The following is an 18,543-nucleotide window of genomic DNA, read 5'->3' as shown; positions in this document are numbered from 1 at the left end:
CCCCCCTGGGAACTGTAAGCTTTTCTGTGAAGTCTGTGAATCTGTTTCTGTTTCTAAGTTAATTCACATAATTTTTTTAAGATTCCACATGTAGGTGATATTGTGTGATACTTGTCTTTCTCTGAATTATGTCACTTAGTATGATAATCTCTGGGTCCCTTCATGCTGCTCTAAATGGCATTACTTCATTCTTTTTCTGGCTGAGTAATACTCCACTGTAGAGAAGGACATCTTCGTTATCCATTTATCTGCTGATGAACATTTCGGTTGCTTCCATGTCCTGGCTGTTGCAAATGATGCTTCACTGAATATTGATGTGAATGTATCTTTTCAAACTATGGAAGGCAAAAGGGGAAGTGGGCAGCAGATGATGAGATGGTTGGATAGCATGATCAACTCAATGGACATGAATCTGAGCAAACTCCAGAAGATAGTGGACAGAGGAGGCTGGCGTGCTGCAGTCCATGCAGTCACAGAATTGGACACAAGTTAATGACTGAACAGTAACCAGATATATGCCCAGGAGTGGGACTGCTGGATCATATGGTAGCTCCATTTTTAGTTTTTAAAAGAACCGCCATACTGTTCTTTATAGTGGCTGTTCCAATTTACATTCCCACCAGTGGTGTAGGAGGGTTCCCTTTTCTCCACAGCCTCTCCAGCATTTATTGTTTGGAGATTTTTTTGATGATGGCCATTCTGACTAGTGTCAAGTGATACCTCACTGTAGTTCTGATTTGCATTTACCTAATAATTAGCAATGCTGAGTATCTTTTCATGTGCCTTTGGCCATCTGTATGTCTCGTCTGAAGAAATGTCAACTGAGATTTTCTGTCCACTTTCTGATTGGGCTGATATTGATATTTGATTTTTGATATTATGCTGCATGAGCTATTTTGAAGATTAATCCCCTGTTGATCACATCAGTTGCAAATATTTCCCCTCATTCTGTGGCTTGTCTTTTTATTTTGATCATGGTTTTCTCTTCTGTGCAAAAGCTCTTGTGTAATTAGATCTCATTTGTTTATTTTTATTTTCATAGATCTAGGAGGTAGATCCAAAAAGATACCGCTATGATTTATGTCAAAGAGTGTTCTGCTTATGTTTTCTTCTAAAGGGCCTCAGTTTGTGCATCTCCAAATTGGGCCAATGGCAACACCCACCTTTTAGCTATAGGCCTCCCACAGTTGCTATGAGGGTTGAATGAGAAGGGGCTAGAAGCCATCGGCAGCAGGGGAAAAGCCAGGCACCAGTGAGTGTTTAAGTGTAACTCAGGTCACAGAGTGCACTGGTAAGAGGCATGGACTCTTGGGCCTGCATTCAAATCCAGCTCCATGGTGACCCAAGACGGGTGAATCTGTGACTGTGGGCCGTTCAATGCGAGAGGCGCTGCCTCTCTGGGGCTGTAATGAGGGTGAAAGAACTAATAAAGCGCATAAATGGAAAAGAGTGCTTTGGGAAGCCCCACTCCAGTGTTCTTGCCTGGAGAACCCCAGGGACAGGGGAGCCTGGTGGGCTGACGTCTATGGGGTCGCACAGAGTTGGACACGACTGAAGTGACTTAGCAGCAGCAGCAGTGAACACTAAGATACTAGCACACTTTCTTAATTCATCCATCCACTCACCCATGAAATGCCCCTACCCATCATTCCCACTTTCTATGTGCCCACTTACCATCAAAGCATGTAATTATCCTTCCACTAGCTGCCTGTCCTTCCATCTGAACCATTCTTTTAAGATGAAACTCTTTAAGTTTTGGTGAAGTTGAGGAAACTGCAGATTGGGGGTGTAAAGCCCTGAGACTGAGTCCAGGCTCCTACAACAGACTCACTGTCTGACCTTTTTGTCCTCCCCTCTCTGCCCCCAGACTTCAGGCTCCTAGTCTGTAAAATGAAGTGTGTGTGGGGGGAGTAAGGGGGTGGCGACGTCAAGTGTTTCAGCAAGCACTTGAAGGCTTCACTGTCCGGATACCTAAGAACCTCTACCTAGTGGGGCAGAAGCATGTGGAGGACCCTCCTGCCACATAGCTCAAGAAAGGTCTCAGTCCCCAAACACACCACAGGTGCTCTTAGTAAGGTGCTAGCGGGGCAGGGGAGAGACAGGATGAAGGATGCTTAGGGCTCCCACCCGACCTGTGTAAGGGCCCCCCTGACAGCTCAGTTGGTAAAGAATCTGCCTTGCGATGCAGGAGACCCTGGTTCGATTCCTGGGCCAGGAAGATCCCCTGGAGAAGGGATAAGCTACCCACTCCAGTATTCTTGGGCTTCCCCTGTGGCTCAGCTGGTAAAGAATCCGCCTGCAATGCAGGAGACCTGGGTTCGATCCCTGGGATGGTAAGATCCCCTGGAGAAGGGAAAGGCTACTACCCACTCCAGTATTCTGGCCTAGAGAATTCCAAGGACTGTATAGTCCAAAGGGACAGGCCAGGAGTCTGAGCCAATGATCTTTCTTACTTTAATTGACAGTTGCAAAGTCAACAATGATCGCCTTTGGCAGACCCAACCCTCCAACCCTTGCCCACGTCCCCTGATGTTGAGACCTGCATCCCCAAGGGTACCCACCTGGCTGAAGGAGTCCAGACAGACCCCGTTGTCAAGGAGGAAACGCCGCACTTCCTGGACGAGCTGGGTCTCCCCCAGGGCCACGCGCACGGCCACGCTGCCCTTGGTCTCCTGCAGGAGGGAAAGGGAAGATGCCCTGTCAGCTGTCGGGCAGGCGATGGGTCAGCTGTCATACCTCCTAACAGTCTGAAGAGGAGGCATGGATGGAGCGAGACCCTATGGATGCTCCCCATGGATGCCTGCTCTGACTTGATGGTTCTGGGTTCCACGTCTGTTGGGGTGAATCAAGGACCCCATGTTCACCCCTCCACTCGTACGTAAGGATCTCATGTCAAGTTCATTCCCGCCTCGGGGCTTTTATATAGACTCAGCTCCACCCTCCGTTCAATTTCTGCCTGAATGTCTCATCCCTGGGCAGCCCGCTCGCTCTCACTCTGTGCCCCTACTTGGCTGAAGCTTTCTTCAGGTCAATGCACAGCGCCTTGGTTAATGAGCTCACGTCCTCCACTGCTGGAAGGTTCAAGAGCTGGATTGTTTCCCTTCATGACCCTGCTGCCTTCCCGCCCAGAACCACTCCCCAAGAGCCGGTGCAGAGCGCCTCCTCCCCTGCCCAGAGCAGGGGACGCGTCAGACGGGGTGCCCACTCACATGGTCGAACACTTGACTCTTGGTGGCGCTGTACTTCTGGGCGATGGCATCGGCCACTGCATTGGGACCCATGAACAGTGTGTTCCAGTTGTGAGAGCTGAGGCAGGACAGAGATCAGACGGACGGTGAATGGGGGAAGCTCTTTTCAGATGCAAAGCCTGTAAGAAAGGAGCTCCTGGGCCTGCCTCCCCAAGTCCCCAAAGCCTCCTCCTGCTCCGTCTTACCTGGTGTGGGCCAAACCCCCAGGGCCCGCAGACAACAGAGCCATGATGAGATTAACACCAGCTCAGGTCCGTCAAGTGCTCACTCCGCGCCAGGGACCGAGTGCTTTGCTCACATTAACTCACTTGGTCCTTACAACACCACGGAAGTGAGGTACCACTGATTCTCCCCATCTTGCAGATGGGGAAACTGAGGTACAACAAGGTTATGGATGAGGGGCTAAGGCCACCACAAGGAGCTGGGGGCCGGGAGAGGAGGGACGAGAGCAGGGAAGCCCGGGTCGGAGGCAGGTACGGACCTGGAGCTATTGGCTTTGTCTTTGGACTCTTTCTTCTTCTTGTAGGACGATGATCCTGGGGCATCGGCATCCTCACTGGCCTCCTTCTTGACAGTAGATGGTAACACGTGGAGCATCCTGCCCTGGAGGGGGGACGAGAGGAAGGAGGTGAGGACAGACAGGGGGCTAGTGCTTCTACATCCTGCCCGGGGGATGCTGGCCTCTCCACGAGGGGGCTGGACCCAGCGCTGAGACTGCTGTCATAAGACGGGGGCCTCAGGCAGAATACCCACGAGGTTAGCACAGGGGCCGGACACCACCTCAAAGAGTATGCTGAGCAGTTTGGAAGTAATACCTGTAGGGCTCTCCACCCCACCCTGCCTCTGTGAGCGTGAGAGCTCCATGTGGCCAAGGATCAGGTCTGGCCGGGCAGCACAGGGATCAACACATCATGAGCAAATGAGTGAACGACAGGAAAGGGAGGCATGTGTGCCAAGCACGTTACTTGGAAAAGAGAAGCTCCTTACGTTCTATACTGTGGCATTTCAACGACAGTTCAAAACTCTTTCCTTCCTTCCTCCTCCTCCTCCAAGTGGTATTTCTTAAGCCAGAGAGCATGTTCATTTAATCCACAAACACTTTTTAAAGGCCTACTATGTGCCAGGCGCTCCTCTAGGCACTAAATCAGGGACCAGAACTGAGCAGATGCTGCCCCTGGGGGGGACCCCTCCCAGCAGCTCAGATCAGGAGGGGGCTTCACGGGCATCGGGTGCACGTCCGTGCCTGCACACGCACGTGCGCACACACGCATGGCCTCCGCCCACCACCCGGGCCCACCAGGCGCCCACCAGCCCACGGGCCGTCACCTGGAACACCCGCCCGTCTAGCTCCGCGTAGGCCTTCACAGCGTGCTCCGGAAACATGAAGGTGACGAAGGCAAAGCCCTTGGGCTTCTTGGTCAGGCTGTCGATGGGGTAATGGAGCTCCGACAGGGGACCTGCGGGCAGGAAGGGCGTCAGTGTCCCGAGGCTGGAGCCAGGCCTGAGCACCAGGCAGGAAAATTCTGGGCAGTAGTCAGGGGAGGGGTTTTAACCAGAGGGAGCGTGGAGCTGCAGCAGCTGCTGGGCCCAAGAAAGACAGTGGCAAGGGGCTGCCGTGAGACCCACACCTGACGGGCCAGGGTGTCCTTCGTGCGTCCATCCCAAGAGCAAGGTGCCTGGGCTGAGCCCTGCCTCCACCACCCACTTCCTGGGGAGCCACAGGCCAGCCACCAGCCTTTACAGGCCTCAGTCTTCTCATCTGTCAAGTGGTGCCATGAGTCCCCGCTCAGAGGGCAGCAGGGAGGATTAAATGCACTAAGTGTCATGTACTAAACAGGGTCTGCTGGTCATGCAGGGTCTCAGAAGTGTCTGCTGGGACAGCATTACAATACTCACATTAAAGTACACCCTTTCCACTGTGAACACCAGGGTGTGACCACGTCCTCCTCCCCAGATGGATACACAAGAGTCTACTGATCACCCTCTCTTCTGTGCTGGCCCTGCCTTGTAAACCAGGGCCCTGGCCTGTGCGGGAGGATCTGGCAAGCAGGACCCAGGCTGGGACGTGACACCCAATTGGCCAGATGGTTGAATCCTATTCAGGGTTCCCTTCTCCTTGAGACAGGGCCTCAACCAAGCTCCGATCCTTCTCAATCCACAGCTGATCTCTGAACAGAAGTGGAAATCCCCCTCCAGGGGATCTTAAAAGCATCTCTTTTTTTTTGTTTGTTTTATTTATTTATTTATTTTTGGGGTCATTTTTATTTTTTATTTTTATTTTTTCCATTTATTTTTATTAGTTGGAGGCTAATTACTTTACAACATTGCAGTGGTTTTTGTCATACATTGAAATGAATTAGCCATGGATTTACATGTATTCCCCATCCCGGTCCCCCCTCCCACCTCCCTCTCCACCCGATCCCTCTGGGTCTTCCCAGTGCACCAAGTCCGAGCACTTGTCTCATGCATCCAACCTGGGCTGGTGATCTGTTTCACCCTAGATAATATACATGTTTCGATGCTGTTCTCTTGAAACATCCCACCCTCGCCTCCTCCCAGAGTCCACAAGTCTGTTCTATACATCTGAGTCTCTTTTTCTGTTTTGCATATAGGGTTATCGTTACCATCTTTCTAAATTCCATATACATGTGTTAGTATACTGTAATGGTCTTTATCTTTCTGGCTTACTTCGCTCTGTATAATGGGCTCCAGTTTCATCCATCTCATTAGAACTGATTCAAATGAATTCTTTTTAACTCGACCTGCCCCTACCCACCATTTTGTACCCCTACTTCTTTCCTTCCATGGCCTTCTTTCCAGGGTCCATGACAACCATGACCTTACACAGGCACAGCCCTGTGAGCCAAGCTGAATCACGGGGCTTCAAGTCCATGCCCGACAAAATAACGCTAGCAGCAACAAGGAAAAGAGCCCTCGCGGGCAAACCTATCTGGATGCTCGGTCTGAGAGCAGGACTATTTAGACAGCAGAATTCAGAATGGTGAGCACTTCATATCCGCACATACAGTGAGTGGGCTTCCAAGACCAAAGTCAGGGTTTGGACACCAAGGTTTTCTCAGAAAACCATACCCAACCCCGTCAATTCTGAGTTTTAATGAGCGAGAGCTAAGGGAGTCTGGGTTCAGACCATGAAAGGTAGCTGTGATGCTATCTAAAACTTCAAGCTCCACTACCTACATCCTGTCTGACAGCAGCTGAGAGATCGTGAAGCCCATTTTATGGATGAGAAAACTGAGGCCAGAGAAGGAAGTCATTAGCCCAAGGTTAAGCCCAGGCATACAGGAGCTCAGACCGCTTGCCATAGGCGCGTGCGGCGAGCCGGAGGCCACTCCCCTACCGTATTTGGAAAAGAGCTTCTCCAGGTCCTCCTCGGAGCTGGTGTAGGGCAGGTTTCGCACAAAGAGTCTCCCAGAGTCGGCCAGGTCCTCCTCCTCTTCATGCTCCCCAAGCGTCCGGCCTTGCCAGGGTCTGGCACCATTCTTCAGGGGTGCCTTGGCCGCGGGGACATTTCTTTCCCTGAATACCTCGATATAGCGTCCGCCTGGGTGAGGAAAGGACGTCAGGGCCCAGCTGGGGGGACGCCCGGAACCTGCCAGCTTCCAGACTCATGGCTGCCGCTGCCTTCCAGAGGCCATGGCGAAGGCGGCTGGGGATGGCACCTCATGTCAGGCTCTGGTCACCAGGATGGCGGCCCCAGCTGAAGCCAGGCCTGAATGTCACTCGGATGGTGAGCTCGGCTTAAGCCCTGGGGGAGCTGGCCTGGGTCACAGGGCTGCATCTTCCCGATTCCAGGGCCCGGTCCCTGGCGCTGCCCTGGGAATCATCTCAGGTGACAGCCCCATCCTGAAGAGCCACCTGGTGCTGCCCTCAGCTGTGTCCCTGCATCGCTCTGAGTGCCTGATTAGACTGCAACCACCACCTTCCCTCTACATGCACATATTAGGTGCTCAATAAATCCTACCACCTGGCTTGTGAGCAAGACTCCTTAGGTTACTCCCTTCTCTAAGAGAACTCACGTACTCACAAGGGGTTGATGGCTGGATCTGAGTCACCTGTCCACACCAGGGACGGGTCAGAGATCATGTCCTTGTACACAGTCCAGAGACCTCCCAAGTCTGAACCTGGCACTTGCTGTTCCCTATAACGTAATGGCCTTGCCCCACAAAGCCAGAGCTGGCTCTCTCAATTCCTCCAGCTTTTGCTCCAAAGTCACCAGCTCAACGTGGTCCAAGCAGACAAGATCCCATTTAAATCCTCCAATCCCGACCCTTGCCTGCATCTGTCCACAGCACGGCCCCTGTGGTTACCGCCTCTCTCTCCCCTCTCAATGTAAGTATCCTCTACAGGAAACTCAGCCTGATCTCTGACCCAGGAGGCAGGGGCCTTATCCTCAGTGCCCTGGGCAGTGAGTGCCCAGCAGCGCACAGCAGACCCCCGACATGACCTTATGGGGTAACTGAAAGAACCCCTGCCACCATGCGGGCATCCTTACCCATGTACTCCCTGTTGCATTTCAGGGCCTTCCTCACTTCCTCTTCACTGCTCAAATCCACAAAGACATACCCTGCAAAAGGACCACGACAAAAGTAAGGTCCAGAGGCTGCAGATACTTGTGGGAGCCACGGAGGAACATTCGCACTGTGCTAGGTGTTTGGGGGAAGCAGCAGGAAGTGGTGGTGGGAAACCTACAGTTTTTGCCAAATCTCAAGAGATTTTCCTTCCACTCCCCTCTCCCCAGGGCAAATTTCCCTCTGCAGGAAGCATTCCGACCCTGTGGCCTGGCTTTCTGCAAAGAAAATGTTTGACCATAGGAGTCACAAACACGGGCAATCTTGGCCTCCCTCCCAGCCTCACCCCTGTGCTGACCAGTGCCTGCTCCTTGGCATTCTCCGGACAAGCGTCTGTGGTGGCAGGGCTGTGCCCAGCTTGGCACCAGAGGGGCCACCTGCACAGTGACTGCCCGCGGCTCTGACTGGCACAAACAAGGAGGTGCCTTTCCAAGAACCAGGTGCCTTTCCAAGGAGTCTTTCCGAGAATGAGAGGCCTCAACCCCGAGAGCCACATTCCCCTCCCCTCCCCACTTTTCTAAGAGGCGTGCTAAGACAGAGGTCTCCAACCTTTTTGGCAACCAGGGGCTGGTTTCATGGAAGACAATTTTTCCACAGACTGGGAGTGGGGATGGTTTCAGGATGATTCAAGTGCACTGCGTTTATTGTGCACTTTATCTCTAATATTATCATATTGTGATAATGTGGTAATTTGAGCGATGGGAGTGGCTGTGAATACAGATGACGCTTCCCTTGCTCGCCAGCTGCTAACCTCTGGCTGTGCAGTTCCTAACAGGCTGTGGACGTGTCCCAATCTGCAGTCCAGGGTTGGGGAACCTGAGTTAAGTGATGTGCCCACGGACACATGGCTAGCAGGTGCCAGGGCCGTAACTTGCACCAAAGGCCGGGGCTTTGGTCTGAATCACAAGACCCTCACCTTGGGGACTGCAAAAGCTCCCATCGCAGCCCCCCTGGCTCCGTGGGCCCTGCCCCGGACTCTCCCTCACCAGCCCGGGGACCGTCCTGAATCTGATCGCGGCCTCTTCTTGTTTTTGGTCCCCGGGGGGCCCCAGCCCCTGGGCTGAAGGCCACAGTCATTCCTCAGCCCCGAGTCCGGGGGGCCGGGCCCTACCTCCCCACCTGAAAACCTCATACCTGTGGCAGGGGACAGGAGGCAGATCCTGTCCTGAGCACTGTCACATTCACTGAGGCGGGGACCACGAAGAGGATAAACCATCACTGTCCTCAAAGCATCTCCACAATTCAACTGTCCCAACCTTCCGGTCCAGGCACCTGTCTCTCCAGCCCCCTCAGAAACAGCCCCAGCCTCACCTGTTTTGTTCCCATGAGCATTTCTCACTATTCGAATGGCCACGGGTTTCAGAGGTGCCAGGAATTCCATGACATTTTTCTGTGAGGAGAAAAAAAAGTTTTTGTCCCCCATTTCAATAGAGATTTGGTCTGTATTTCTTGAATTACCAGTGAACTCAAGCATCTTTCTGGGCCATTTGAATTCTTTCTCTTAGAAGACTTCCTTGCTTCTGTCTACTTTTCTGTTGGGTCATCCATAGCTCCCAATTTCTACTTACCTGTTTGTAAGTTAAAGAAATGAGTTCTGTCTGTTGTTTGTGTTATAAATGCCTGCTGTTTGCCTTTTGATTTTATGATACAAGGTTGCCTTAGAGAAATTTTCAATGTTATCTAGCCAATTAATCCATCTTTTTCTTATGACTACTGATTTCTGCAAATTACTTAGAAAGATGAGATGTCATTTTGACCCGTCACACTGATAAAGAGGGATGCCCAGGGTTCACAGGCATTCTCATACACTGCTGAAGGAGCATAAACTGGCCAAGCTTCCGGAGAGTGACTGACCTTCTATATCCAAGCCTTAATAATGTAAATGTAGGTGCTTGTATTATAATATATTTATACAAGCAAGGGCTGGCAAATGATAGCCCACAGGCCAAATACTGCCCACAGCCTACAAGCTAAGAGCGGTTTTTACATTTCCAAGGAATTATAAGGAAAAAAAAAAAAGCACAAGAGATCATACTCCCACAAAAACCTAAAATGTGCACCAACTGATGTCAATAGAAAAAAGTCTGCTGACCTCTGATCTCAAAAAATGTGCTGACTACATTATTCAAAACTGCAGAAGACTGGAAACAATCCCCATGTCTCAGTTTAGGGCATTGGGTATATGAGACATATGAGATGTGGGGTTCGATCCCTGGGTCTGGAAGATCCCCTGGGGGAGGGCATGGCAACCCCCTCCAGTATTCTTGTCTGGAGAATCCCCATGGACAGAGGAGCCTGGTGGGCTGCAGTCCGTGGGGCTGCAGAGTCAGACACGACTGAAGTGACTTAGCAGCAGCAGCAATAGCAGTGAATATAACTCAGTGCATCCAGAGTAAAACTAGCACGCAGGGGACTTCGCTGGTGGTCCAGTGGTTAAGAATTGGCCTTGCAATGCAGGAGACTTGGGTTCGATCCCTGGTCAGGGAACTAAGATCCCAAGTGCCCCAGAGCAACTAAGCCCACATGCCACACTACTGAGCCTTCGTGCTGCAACTAAGATATGACACAGCCAAGTAAAGAAGAGCATGCAACATGAAAAATGGTGTTGCAGCAGAATATTCAGTATTCAGAAATATTTATGACATAATATGATGGCGGGAAGTTTCAAAACAGTTCCTGCTGTAGGACTGCATTTTAAGAAGAAAAGACAGAGGTCAGTGTTTGTATATAAAGAAAAAAAAAAATCTCTAAGAAGATACACCCAGAATTTATTAGTGGTTGTCAGTGAATGGGATACAGATGTGGGGGTTGGAGGAGCCTGCTCCAATTTGCCTGGGAAGGTCAGTCTTTCCACCAATAGTAATCAGACCTGTAGGTCATTAGTCCTGCATCCTAATATCCTCTAGTTACCACTCCTCTCTCAAGGCAGTTTGGCTGGCAATTTCTATAGTCATCCCAGTGATAGGTCATTTTACTTTTTAGCTACACTAACAGAATTTCCTACACTGAACTTTTATACTACTTTCATAAGAAGGGAAACTTACAAAGTGTTCTCTCCTGTGTAGATTCAGAGCCAGCAAACTATAGGATGCAGGCCAAATAACAGCCCACTGCCTGTTTTTATAAATAAAGTTTCACTGGCACACAGCCATGCCTACTGGATTACCTGTCATCTAGGGCTGCCTCTGCTATAACAACAGGGTTGAATAGTGGTCACAGAGACCAGACTGATTACAAAGCCTTGGGTATTTACTAGCTGGTCCCTTTTTTAAACATTTTTAGCAGAAATAAGTTTGCCCACCCCTAGCATAGATGATCAATGTGGGAGCTCAGTCTTACTCTGTCTCGGTATAGCCGTCTCTGTTTCCTGACCTTGACGATGCCCAAGATTCTATGTCTCAGCCTTTTCAGCCCCCAGTTCCCTTCAGCTCAAGTCCTCAACCGCCCCCGAAATCCCTGTGCAGCAGAGGCTCCAGGCACCCTCAGCCGCGTCTCCCCCTGCCCAGGGGCTCCCGGCCTCACCCGCTTCCTGGCACGCACCTCTGTGACGCTGAACGGGGCGCCCCGCAGTTTCACAGTGTGGGGGGTGGTGGGTTCCTTCTGGCTGGCTGGTTTCTCGGTCTGAGGGACGGCAGAGAGCAGAAACGATTGCACTGAGCTCCCAGGTGCAGCTGCAGGAGGAGCCGACCTGGGCGTCCAGTGAGCGTGCTGAGACCCCTGCCACCAGGCAAACAGGCAATGCCGGAAGCATCGTGCCTGCCAGGGATGCTGAGTCAGGCCAGGGCCTGGGGGAGGAGATGCCAATCCTTCATATGACCCCAAGATGAGGGCTGGAACCACAGCCTGGCTCACCGGGGGTCTGCTCACAGGGGCCCGGGCCACACAAAGGGGCAAGAGACTTGGAAGGAGCCCTCAGGTGAGATTTGCCACCATGGATTCAGGGCTTCCTCTGTGCCAGACATCGTACAAAGCACTGTGCAGACACAGCCGTCCTCCTGAACCTGTGAAACAATCTGACAGGGGTTACAGCTTCGGGATGTCTTCGGTAATTTTAGAATTGAAAGAGCTCTGAAAAAAACCTAATTTGGGGGTTAATTCTTCTGGTAATAAAATCTGCCCTGATTTGTACTCATTTGCTGGTGAAACCTGCTCTGAGCTGTTCTGGCACAATTTAGAGTTTACAACTATGCCAAGTAGGTGAGCAACCAGGTCTAACACCACTGCAGAAAGAGTCACGTGCTTTTGTGGGGTGCTGCCCTGCGTGAGTTATGGGATCCCTCCCTGAAGTCTGCAACTTCTGAGTTCCAGTGCACACTCAGGCATGGGGGTTGACCTTCATCTAAGATGAGGCTCAGCGAGCCCTGGGAATCAGACACAGGGACCAGGGCTCGCTGAGCCTCATCTCAGATGAAGTCAGAGGCCGGAGGAGAAGCACTTCACCTCGGGACCCAGAGCTGCTCCAGGTCGGAGTGTGGAGTTGAACGCACAGTTCCCTGACTTGGCCACACTCAACTCTCTCTTTTGAATATGTATTTTTAGGAAAAGCAGACAGGAGGTAGCCATTATGAGAGGCAGAGAAAGAAAAAAGGTAGAAGAGAAAGGAGAAAGAGAAGGAAGGAGAAGAGGGAATGAAAACCCAAAGGATGTGGGATGCTGTCCTGAGCAAAGAGAACCCTCATGTGGGAGACGACAGCACCCATGTTTTAATATAGACTCCAGAACCTGGCAGACCTTGATTTGGGTCCCGACTCCCACCACTACCCAGCCGTGACTGTGGGCAAGTCACTTCCTTCCTCTGGGCCTCAGTTTCTGCACCTGTAAAATGGGACAAGAATCCCCATTCCCCCACGACTACCATGAGATTCAGTGACAAAACGTCATGCCAGGTATTGAACCTCACATGAGATCAATGCTCATCTAATTTCATCTACTCGTGGGCTCACACCTGCCTACCTTCCTACTGAATACTAAGTATAGTATATTCGGGATCCTTTTTCAGCTTGTTTACGTCCCCCTCAACTCGAGAGGGGCAGGCAGCCCCTCTGTTAACAACAGGAACCAAATTCAGAGAGGGAGTGTGCTTGCTTGGGGTCACACAGCAAGCAAGAACTTAAGGTAGGTAGGCCTCCGGGCTGCTGAACTCTTTCCTTGATGTAACACCCCCCAAAAGGGGCTGCAGGAAAGGTGGGCGAGGCCCAGGTGGACCTCCTCCCTCCCCAGGCTCCTCAGTTCACCCCAGTCCACACACACCTTGGCTGGGGCTGCCTCCCTGTCCTGCTGGGCGGGGGCAGCAAAGGAACCCCCTTCCTCTGCCTCACTCCCCTCTTCACAGTTCACGGCTTCATCTTCGCTCTCTTCCGAGGATGGTGACTCAGCCGCCACCACCTTGGACTTCAGATAATCCATGTCGGACAGCTCCTTCCGCGCAGCTGCCTTGGGTTCCTTGGGTTCGAGGCCATCCTCCTCCTCTGGAAAGATGGAAAGGCTGGGAGTTGGTGATGGTTGTGAGCAAACCAGAGGGCTGGGGTGGCGGACAGTGTGGTGGTGTGACACATTAGGTGCCAAGCTCACGATGACCAGGAGCCCCTGCCAAGCTACCCTGGTGCCAGGCAAGCCCTTGGATAAATAACTGAAATGACGGAGTTCTGACAGTTTCCATGCTCCACGTGGAGAACTTGAGGGCCCTCTCACCAGCCTCTCTCACCGGCCAAGTGTGAGGCTGCACGACTCTTTGAGACCCTAGAGGGCGCTGGTGGCTCCCAAGCCTAACGAGGAGCTCGGGTGTTATCCCGGCTGCTCTTTCAGGGGCAACCCAAACTCCTCGTGGGGTCTGGTGAGCTCACTGGCTTTTCCGCCAGCCCCCTCTGCTGCAGCCGTCCTGAGCACACGGACACCCCCGGCTCCTGCTCTTCCCACCCCTCTGCCATGCCTTTCCCTCTGCCTGGAACCCCCCCTCACCCCCCACCCCGAGTCCCCCCAACTCCCACTGAGCCCTTTGGATCCCAGCTTTGCACACAGACTTTACCAGTCATAAAACTCACCTTAAATTCACTCCCTTGCCTTTCAACCGAAGTTGATTTCCGCCCCTCGATCACTGCACTCACCACGCTGAGCCCCTCACGGCTACACCGTGAGCCCCTTCTGAGGACAGAGGCTCTCATCCCTCACCTCCTCTGTTCAAGGACCACCCTTCTCCGGGGCGCCTCCCACCCCCCACTTCCTACTTTCCCTCTGCGGCACTCATGTTCACATCATGCACTGAATAATGAATAAAGGCATCAGTCTGATTCCTTTACTGTTTCCTTCCCCACCAGGATGACAGCTCCACGGGAGCAGACTCTCATCTTTTGCTCACTGCTACATCCACTCCCTGGCGTACAGTAAGTGTTCAATCAATTCTTGAGTGAGTAATCCACTAACTGAATAAGGGATCAGGATCGATCAAGTCCAACGAACCAGCGGTAGGGATAATCAACCCTCTATGAGGCAGCATCTGATTTGCTATCTCTCAGGTCCAGCCCGGAGGGGTCCCGGGTCACTCGTGCGCAGGTGCAGGGCACGCACTATAGCAGGGGGCATACCCTCACCTTCCGAGTTCTCCCCATCTTCCTCCTCTTCGCTCTCCTGCCCTGAGTCAGAGTCAAAGTTCAGGTAATCATTGTCTGCCTTGCTCTTCCCTTTCGAGGGCTCAGCGTCCAGGCCATCGTTTGCCCAGGTGGCCACCTGTGTCCGCTTCTGGTGAACTGACAGGAACTCCTGGAACTCATTATCTTCTTTTAGCTGCGGGTGCCGGAGAAGCGGGAAGAAGAGAGAACAGGCAGAGAAGGTCAGGGAGGGCTCGCCCTTGCTAAGTCTTTGGAGGGTAAGCTCGTTCTCTGAGGCCATGTCCCCCCAGTCTCTAGAGGGCCCCAGGGGCCAGCTGGGTTGGTCCTGGGGAGGGCAGCACTGGACAGAAAGATGAAGGAGCTATGGGGATATGGCAAGGGGAGACGGGAGGCAAGTGTCCGTCTCTGCTGTCCACCCTCGGCTTGGTCACTGAGACAGACCCACCTTCTCCAGTTCACCTACAACCTTCTTCTTCTTGTCATCCTGTAAACAGAAGACACGGGCGTGAGGGTCACATATGAAAGGACATGCAACCCCACTGCCCTGGGAGGGCTGCTTTCGGGAACCATCCAAGAGGGATTCCTGGGCCCCTCTCCCTCCCACTACCCTGCCTTCCCGGGGTAACTGCTCTGCTGACACCCGGGACATGGCTGGAAGTGGCCGTCCACACACTTTCTTAGCTTCCGTGGAGACGGCGTCTTTGTCTTTTGGAGGTGGCTTGGACTGGCTCAGTTTCTGAGCATGCTTGCTCCAGGCTCGGGGCTTTGTCGGGTCCCCAAAGGACTTGCAGAACTCCACCTGCGAGAGACAGAGAGGGTGATGACGACACCTGCCACTACACCCAGCACAGGTGGGCGCTGACCGGGGCAGAGGATGAATAATGTAGACCAGTGCTTCTCATTTTGGGACCAGGAGCAACACCATCACCTGTGAGCTCGTGAGACATACAAATTCTTGGAATTCTTGGCTCCTCTCCCCCAACACAGGGGATCAGAGACTCCGGGGAAAACTGTCTCTGCAAATGCTGCAGAGGATTAACAAGCACGAGGACCTGAGAACAGTGAGGAAGACCAAAGGCATCATGGTCTGGAAGGGGCTAGGCCCTGGTCTCACATGTGGAGAGAAAGAGCCAGGGCATCCCTGGCGACAGGCAGGTGGGGGTGAGGTCCACGCCCGCTCACCGTGATCCGGGATGTGTCGATAAAACTCTTGTTGAAATGGTTCAGCGCTGTCTGGGCCTCTTCCTCGGACTTGAAGCCAATGAAGCCGAACTTGCGGAACTTGCCATCTTTGGTGAACTTGAGGCTGCAGTCCGTCAGCGTGCCGAAGGCGGTGAAGAGCTGCCGGAAACGCTCCTCCTTCATCTAGGACAGGACAGGAATGGTGAGGGAGGAGCCAGGAGGCCTCAGAGCCAAAGGGACAAAATCGGCTGGGAACCCGAGACCCCGGGATTCCTCCCCTCAGGCGGGGCAGTGGCCAAGCATGCTTTGTGGCTGGCACCTGGTTCGAACTCCAGCTCCAGCGCTTGTCTGTGTGTGACTTAACCAAGTCCCTTCATCAATGAGGAAGTCAAGACTCAGAATAGCTGCATTGAAATCCTCCGGGCCTGTGGGCTGCTAGGAGGTTAACCAGACCTATTGTGCCAGAAGCCCAGCGTCGTAGCCGCTACAATGTAAACATCTAACAAATGCCTGTCACAGTAGATGTGTGAAATAAGGAATATGGTAAACTACACAGTGTTTGCTGATTGTGGTAGGAGTAAGCAACTTTATAGCTGTTTTCAGGACTCCTCATAAGCATCGCTCTATGTCCCAACAGTGAGATCTCAACTTCATTTCTTGGCTTATTTATATCCCCAAAGACTATCTGCTGACTCTCACTATGAAAGATAAGAAACCTACATCATCTATTCCTCTCTTCCAGTCTCTGTTATTTATTATTTTAAATTCTTTCATCATTTACCCTAAAGAGGTTACTTTAAAAATAACGATTATTGGGGGTGTTCCTGGTGGTCCAGTGGTTACAAACCTGCCTTGAATGCAGGGGACACGGATTCAATCCCTGGTCTGGGAAGATCCCACATGCCGTGGAACAACTAAGCCCATGCACCACCACTACTCTAGAACCCTTGTTCTAGAACTTGTGCTCTGCAACAAGAGATGCCACTATAGTGAGAAGCCCTCGTCCTGCAACTAGAGAAAACTCCTACTCAGCAATGGAGAGCCAGCACAGTCAAAAATAAACAAATAAATAAAAATTTTTTAAAAAAATCTATTATTGATCCATCCTTCAGCCTTAGACAGCATCTCTTGATGCCTCACTCTGATGAATGAGGATTTTGGCATGGCGGCCCTTTCTTCCCCGCTCAACTACCACTTCATTTTGCTTCTCAGTATGGCATGTCTCTTCCTACTGCATGTCTTGTCTGATGAATGAAAGAATCGGTTACAAACAGCTGTAGTTAGTAGCTGACAGTTTGCAGGCTTACTGTGTGATGACATTAAGGATTTTGAGATAAGGAACTTGTCAAGAGACGCAAGTCATAAAGATAGTTTCTCCTGGAGATAGAGGACAAGACATAGCAAGAGTCTTTGCTTGGTTGGCCACTGGCTAAGACTCAGCACTCCCAATGCAGGGGTTCCTGGTCAGAGAACTGAATCCCATATGCCACAACTAAGAGTTCAAATGTCACAACTAAAGATCCCGCAGCCAAATAAATATAAAAAATTTTAAAAGACCCTTAAAAAAAAAGACTTTGCTTCTCATTTTATACCGAATTTTGATAATCATATGATAAGTGCTCCCAACCTGCCATGGAGGAAAAAAAAGGTAAAGTAAAAAAAACCACAAAAAAGAAACATAAATGGCTTTATGTTTCTACTCTTTCTAAGGAGAGTAGATCTCTCATAACATCCACACGGTACACTGTGTATTTGGGTAATGAGCTTACTGGCCACACCAGTGGTGGAGGGGCCTCTCCATCCAATGGAAGTCACCGTGAAATAAGTACAGATAATCTTCTGGGGCAGAAGGCATCTAGTCATCTGACACTACACATTCAACTGTTTTTTCACTCATTTATTTAAGATGCTTTTATTGAATGCCTACCACCGTGCCAGGTTCTGTGGGCTCTAAACAAAGGCAAATATGACTGGGTTACCCCTCCCCCACTTGCTGGATAAGTGGTTTAAAGCCTTTCACACTCCCTCAGTTTTCTTAAACCATTCATTCCTACTGCCCTCAAAGCGGGAACCGGGAACTGGAACGCAGGTACCCAGCCTATTACACCCCATTTTCCTCCCATACAGTATCCCAAATGAAAGAGGGATATAGGTGCAGTATCTAATTCAGTCACAAATGAACAAAAAAAGTGATCGAACAAGAGGGTTATCAGAGCAAGGCATTCGACACAACGTGGGGACTAGCATCTCCCTGGGAAAGAGATTTCGGGTACCAAGAGGCCAGATGTAAAACCTTTCAGAGGCACTACCCGTCTCTTCCAACTGTCATATGAATCTGCCGACAATCCTGCGGAATCCTCCGGGAACCCTGCCCGAGAGAGAAAGCCCCTCAACTCTCCACAGGCACCTCCTCCCAACCTCCAACTTCTGGCTGGATCCCAATTTCAGATTCCCAAACTCTGTCTCTGTACTCACCCCATTCGGGAGGTTCTTCACGATCAGTCGCGACATGGCGAACGGTCCCACTTTTTTGATTTCAGCACAAATAGATAGCGACTACCACCACCAACTTTCACGCTACCACTCTGGGCGCCGCCATCTTTGGCAGGCCGGAACAAAGTCACGTGCTCGAGACGTAGCCCTCCTCTACGGAAGTAGGCGTGACCGAAGAGCTACCCAAGGAAGTCACACCCTCTAAGGGGCGGGCCTGAGCGCCCGCATCCTGCGCAGGCTCAGGCTGTTAGGCGGCGCCTGGAGAGGACACCGTAATGGCTAGTCCGGCAGGGGGCGCTGGTTCATAACATTGCCAGGGAATTGACTGACAGGAGCGGTATTTGAGCTGTGCTTAAGCAGAAATCGTTTTAGGTTTCTTTTCTGTTTTATTTTTTTATGATTGAGTTTTTTAAGTGTCCCTGTGAA

General features: G+C 51.5%; 1 protein-coding gene across 1 annotated transcript in view; it reads right to left on the bottom strand.

Annotated features, from left to right (window-relative positions):
- The window catches only part of RBM19 (RNA binding motif protein 19), a 122,764-nt gene extending 104,502 nt beyond the window's left edge, over positions 1-18,262 (bottom strand). Inside the window, exons 1-14 of the mRNA XM_070475327.1 lie at positions 18,100-18,262; positions 15,625-15,807; positions 15,116-15,241; positions 14,888-14,926; positions 14,425-14,617; positions 13,088-13,305; positions 11,378-11,458; positions 9,149-9,227; positions 7,762-7,833; positions 6,607-6,810; positions 4,575-4,705; positions 3,730-3,851; positions 3,210-3,306; positions 2,562-2,672 (exon numbers count right to left, since the gene is read on the bottom strand). Of these exons, the coding sequence (XP_070331428.1) occupies positions 2,562-2,672; positions 3,210-3,306; positions 3,730-3,851; positions 4,575-4,705; positions 6,607-6,810; positions 7,762-7,833; positions 9,149-9,227; positions 11,378-11,458; positions 13,088-13,305; positions 14,425-14,617; positions 14,888-14,926; positions 15,116-15,241; positions 15,625-15,807; positions 18,100-18,135 (1,692 nt within the window). The 5' untranslated portion in view covers positions 18,136-18,262. The remainder of the gene's footprint in view (positions 1-2,561; positions 2,673-3,209; positions 3,307-3,729; positions 3,852-4,574; positions 4,706-6,606; positions 6,811-7,761; positions 7,834-9,148; positions 9,228-11,377; positions 11,459-13,087; positions 13,306-14,424; positions 14,618-14,887; positions 14,927-15,115; positions 15,242-15,624; positions 15,808-18,099) is intronic.
- Between the last annotated feature and the right edge of the window lie 281 nt (positions 18,263-18,543).

The sequence above is a fragment of the Odocoileus virginianus genome, chromosome 12 (assembly GCF_023699985.2).
Source record: "Odocoileus virginianus isolate 20LAN1187 ecotype Illinois chromosome 12, Ovbor_1.2, whole genome shotgun sequence".
NCBI classification, from domain to species: domain Eukaryota; kingdom Metazoa; phylum Chordata; class Mammalia; order Artiodactyla; family Cervidae; genus Odocoileus; species Odocoileus virginianus.
This window is presented reverse-complemented; position numbering and strand designations above follow the sequence as displayed.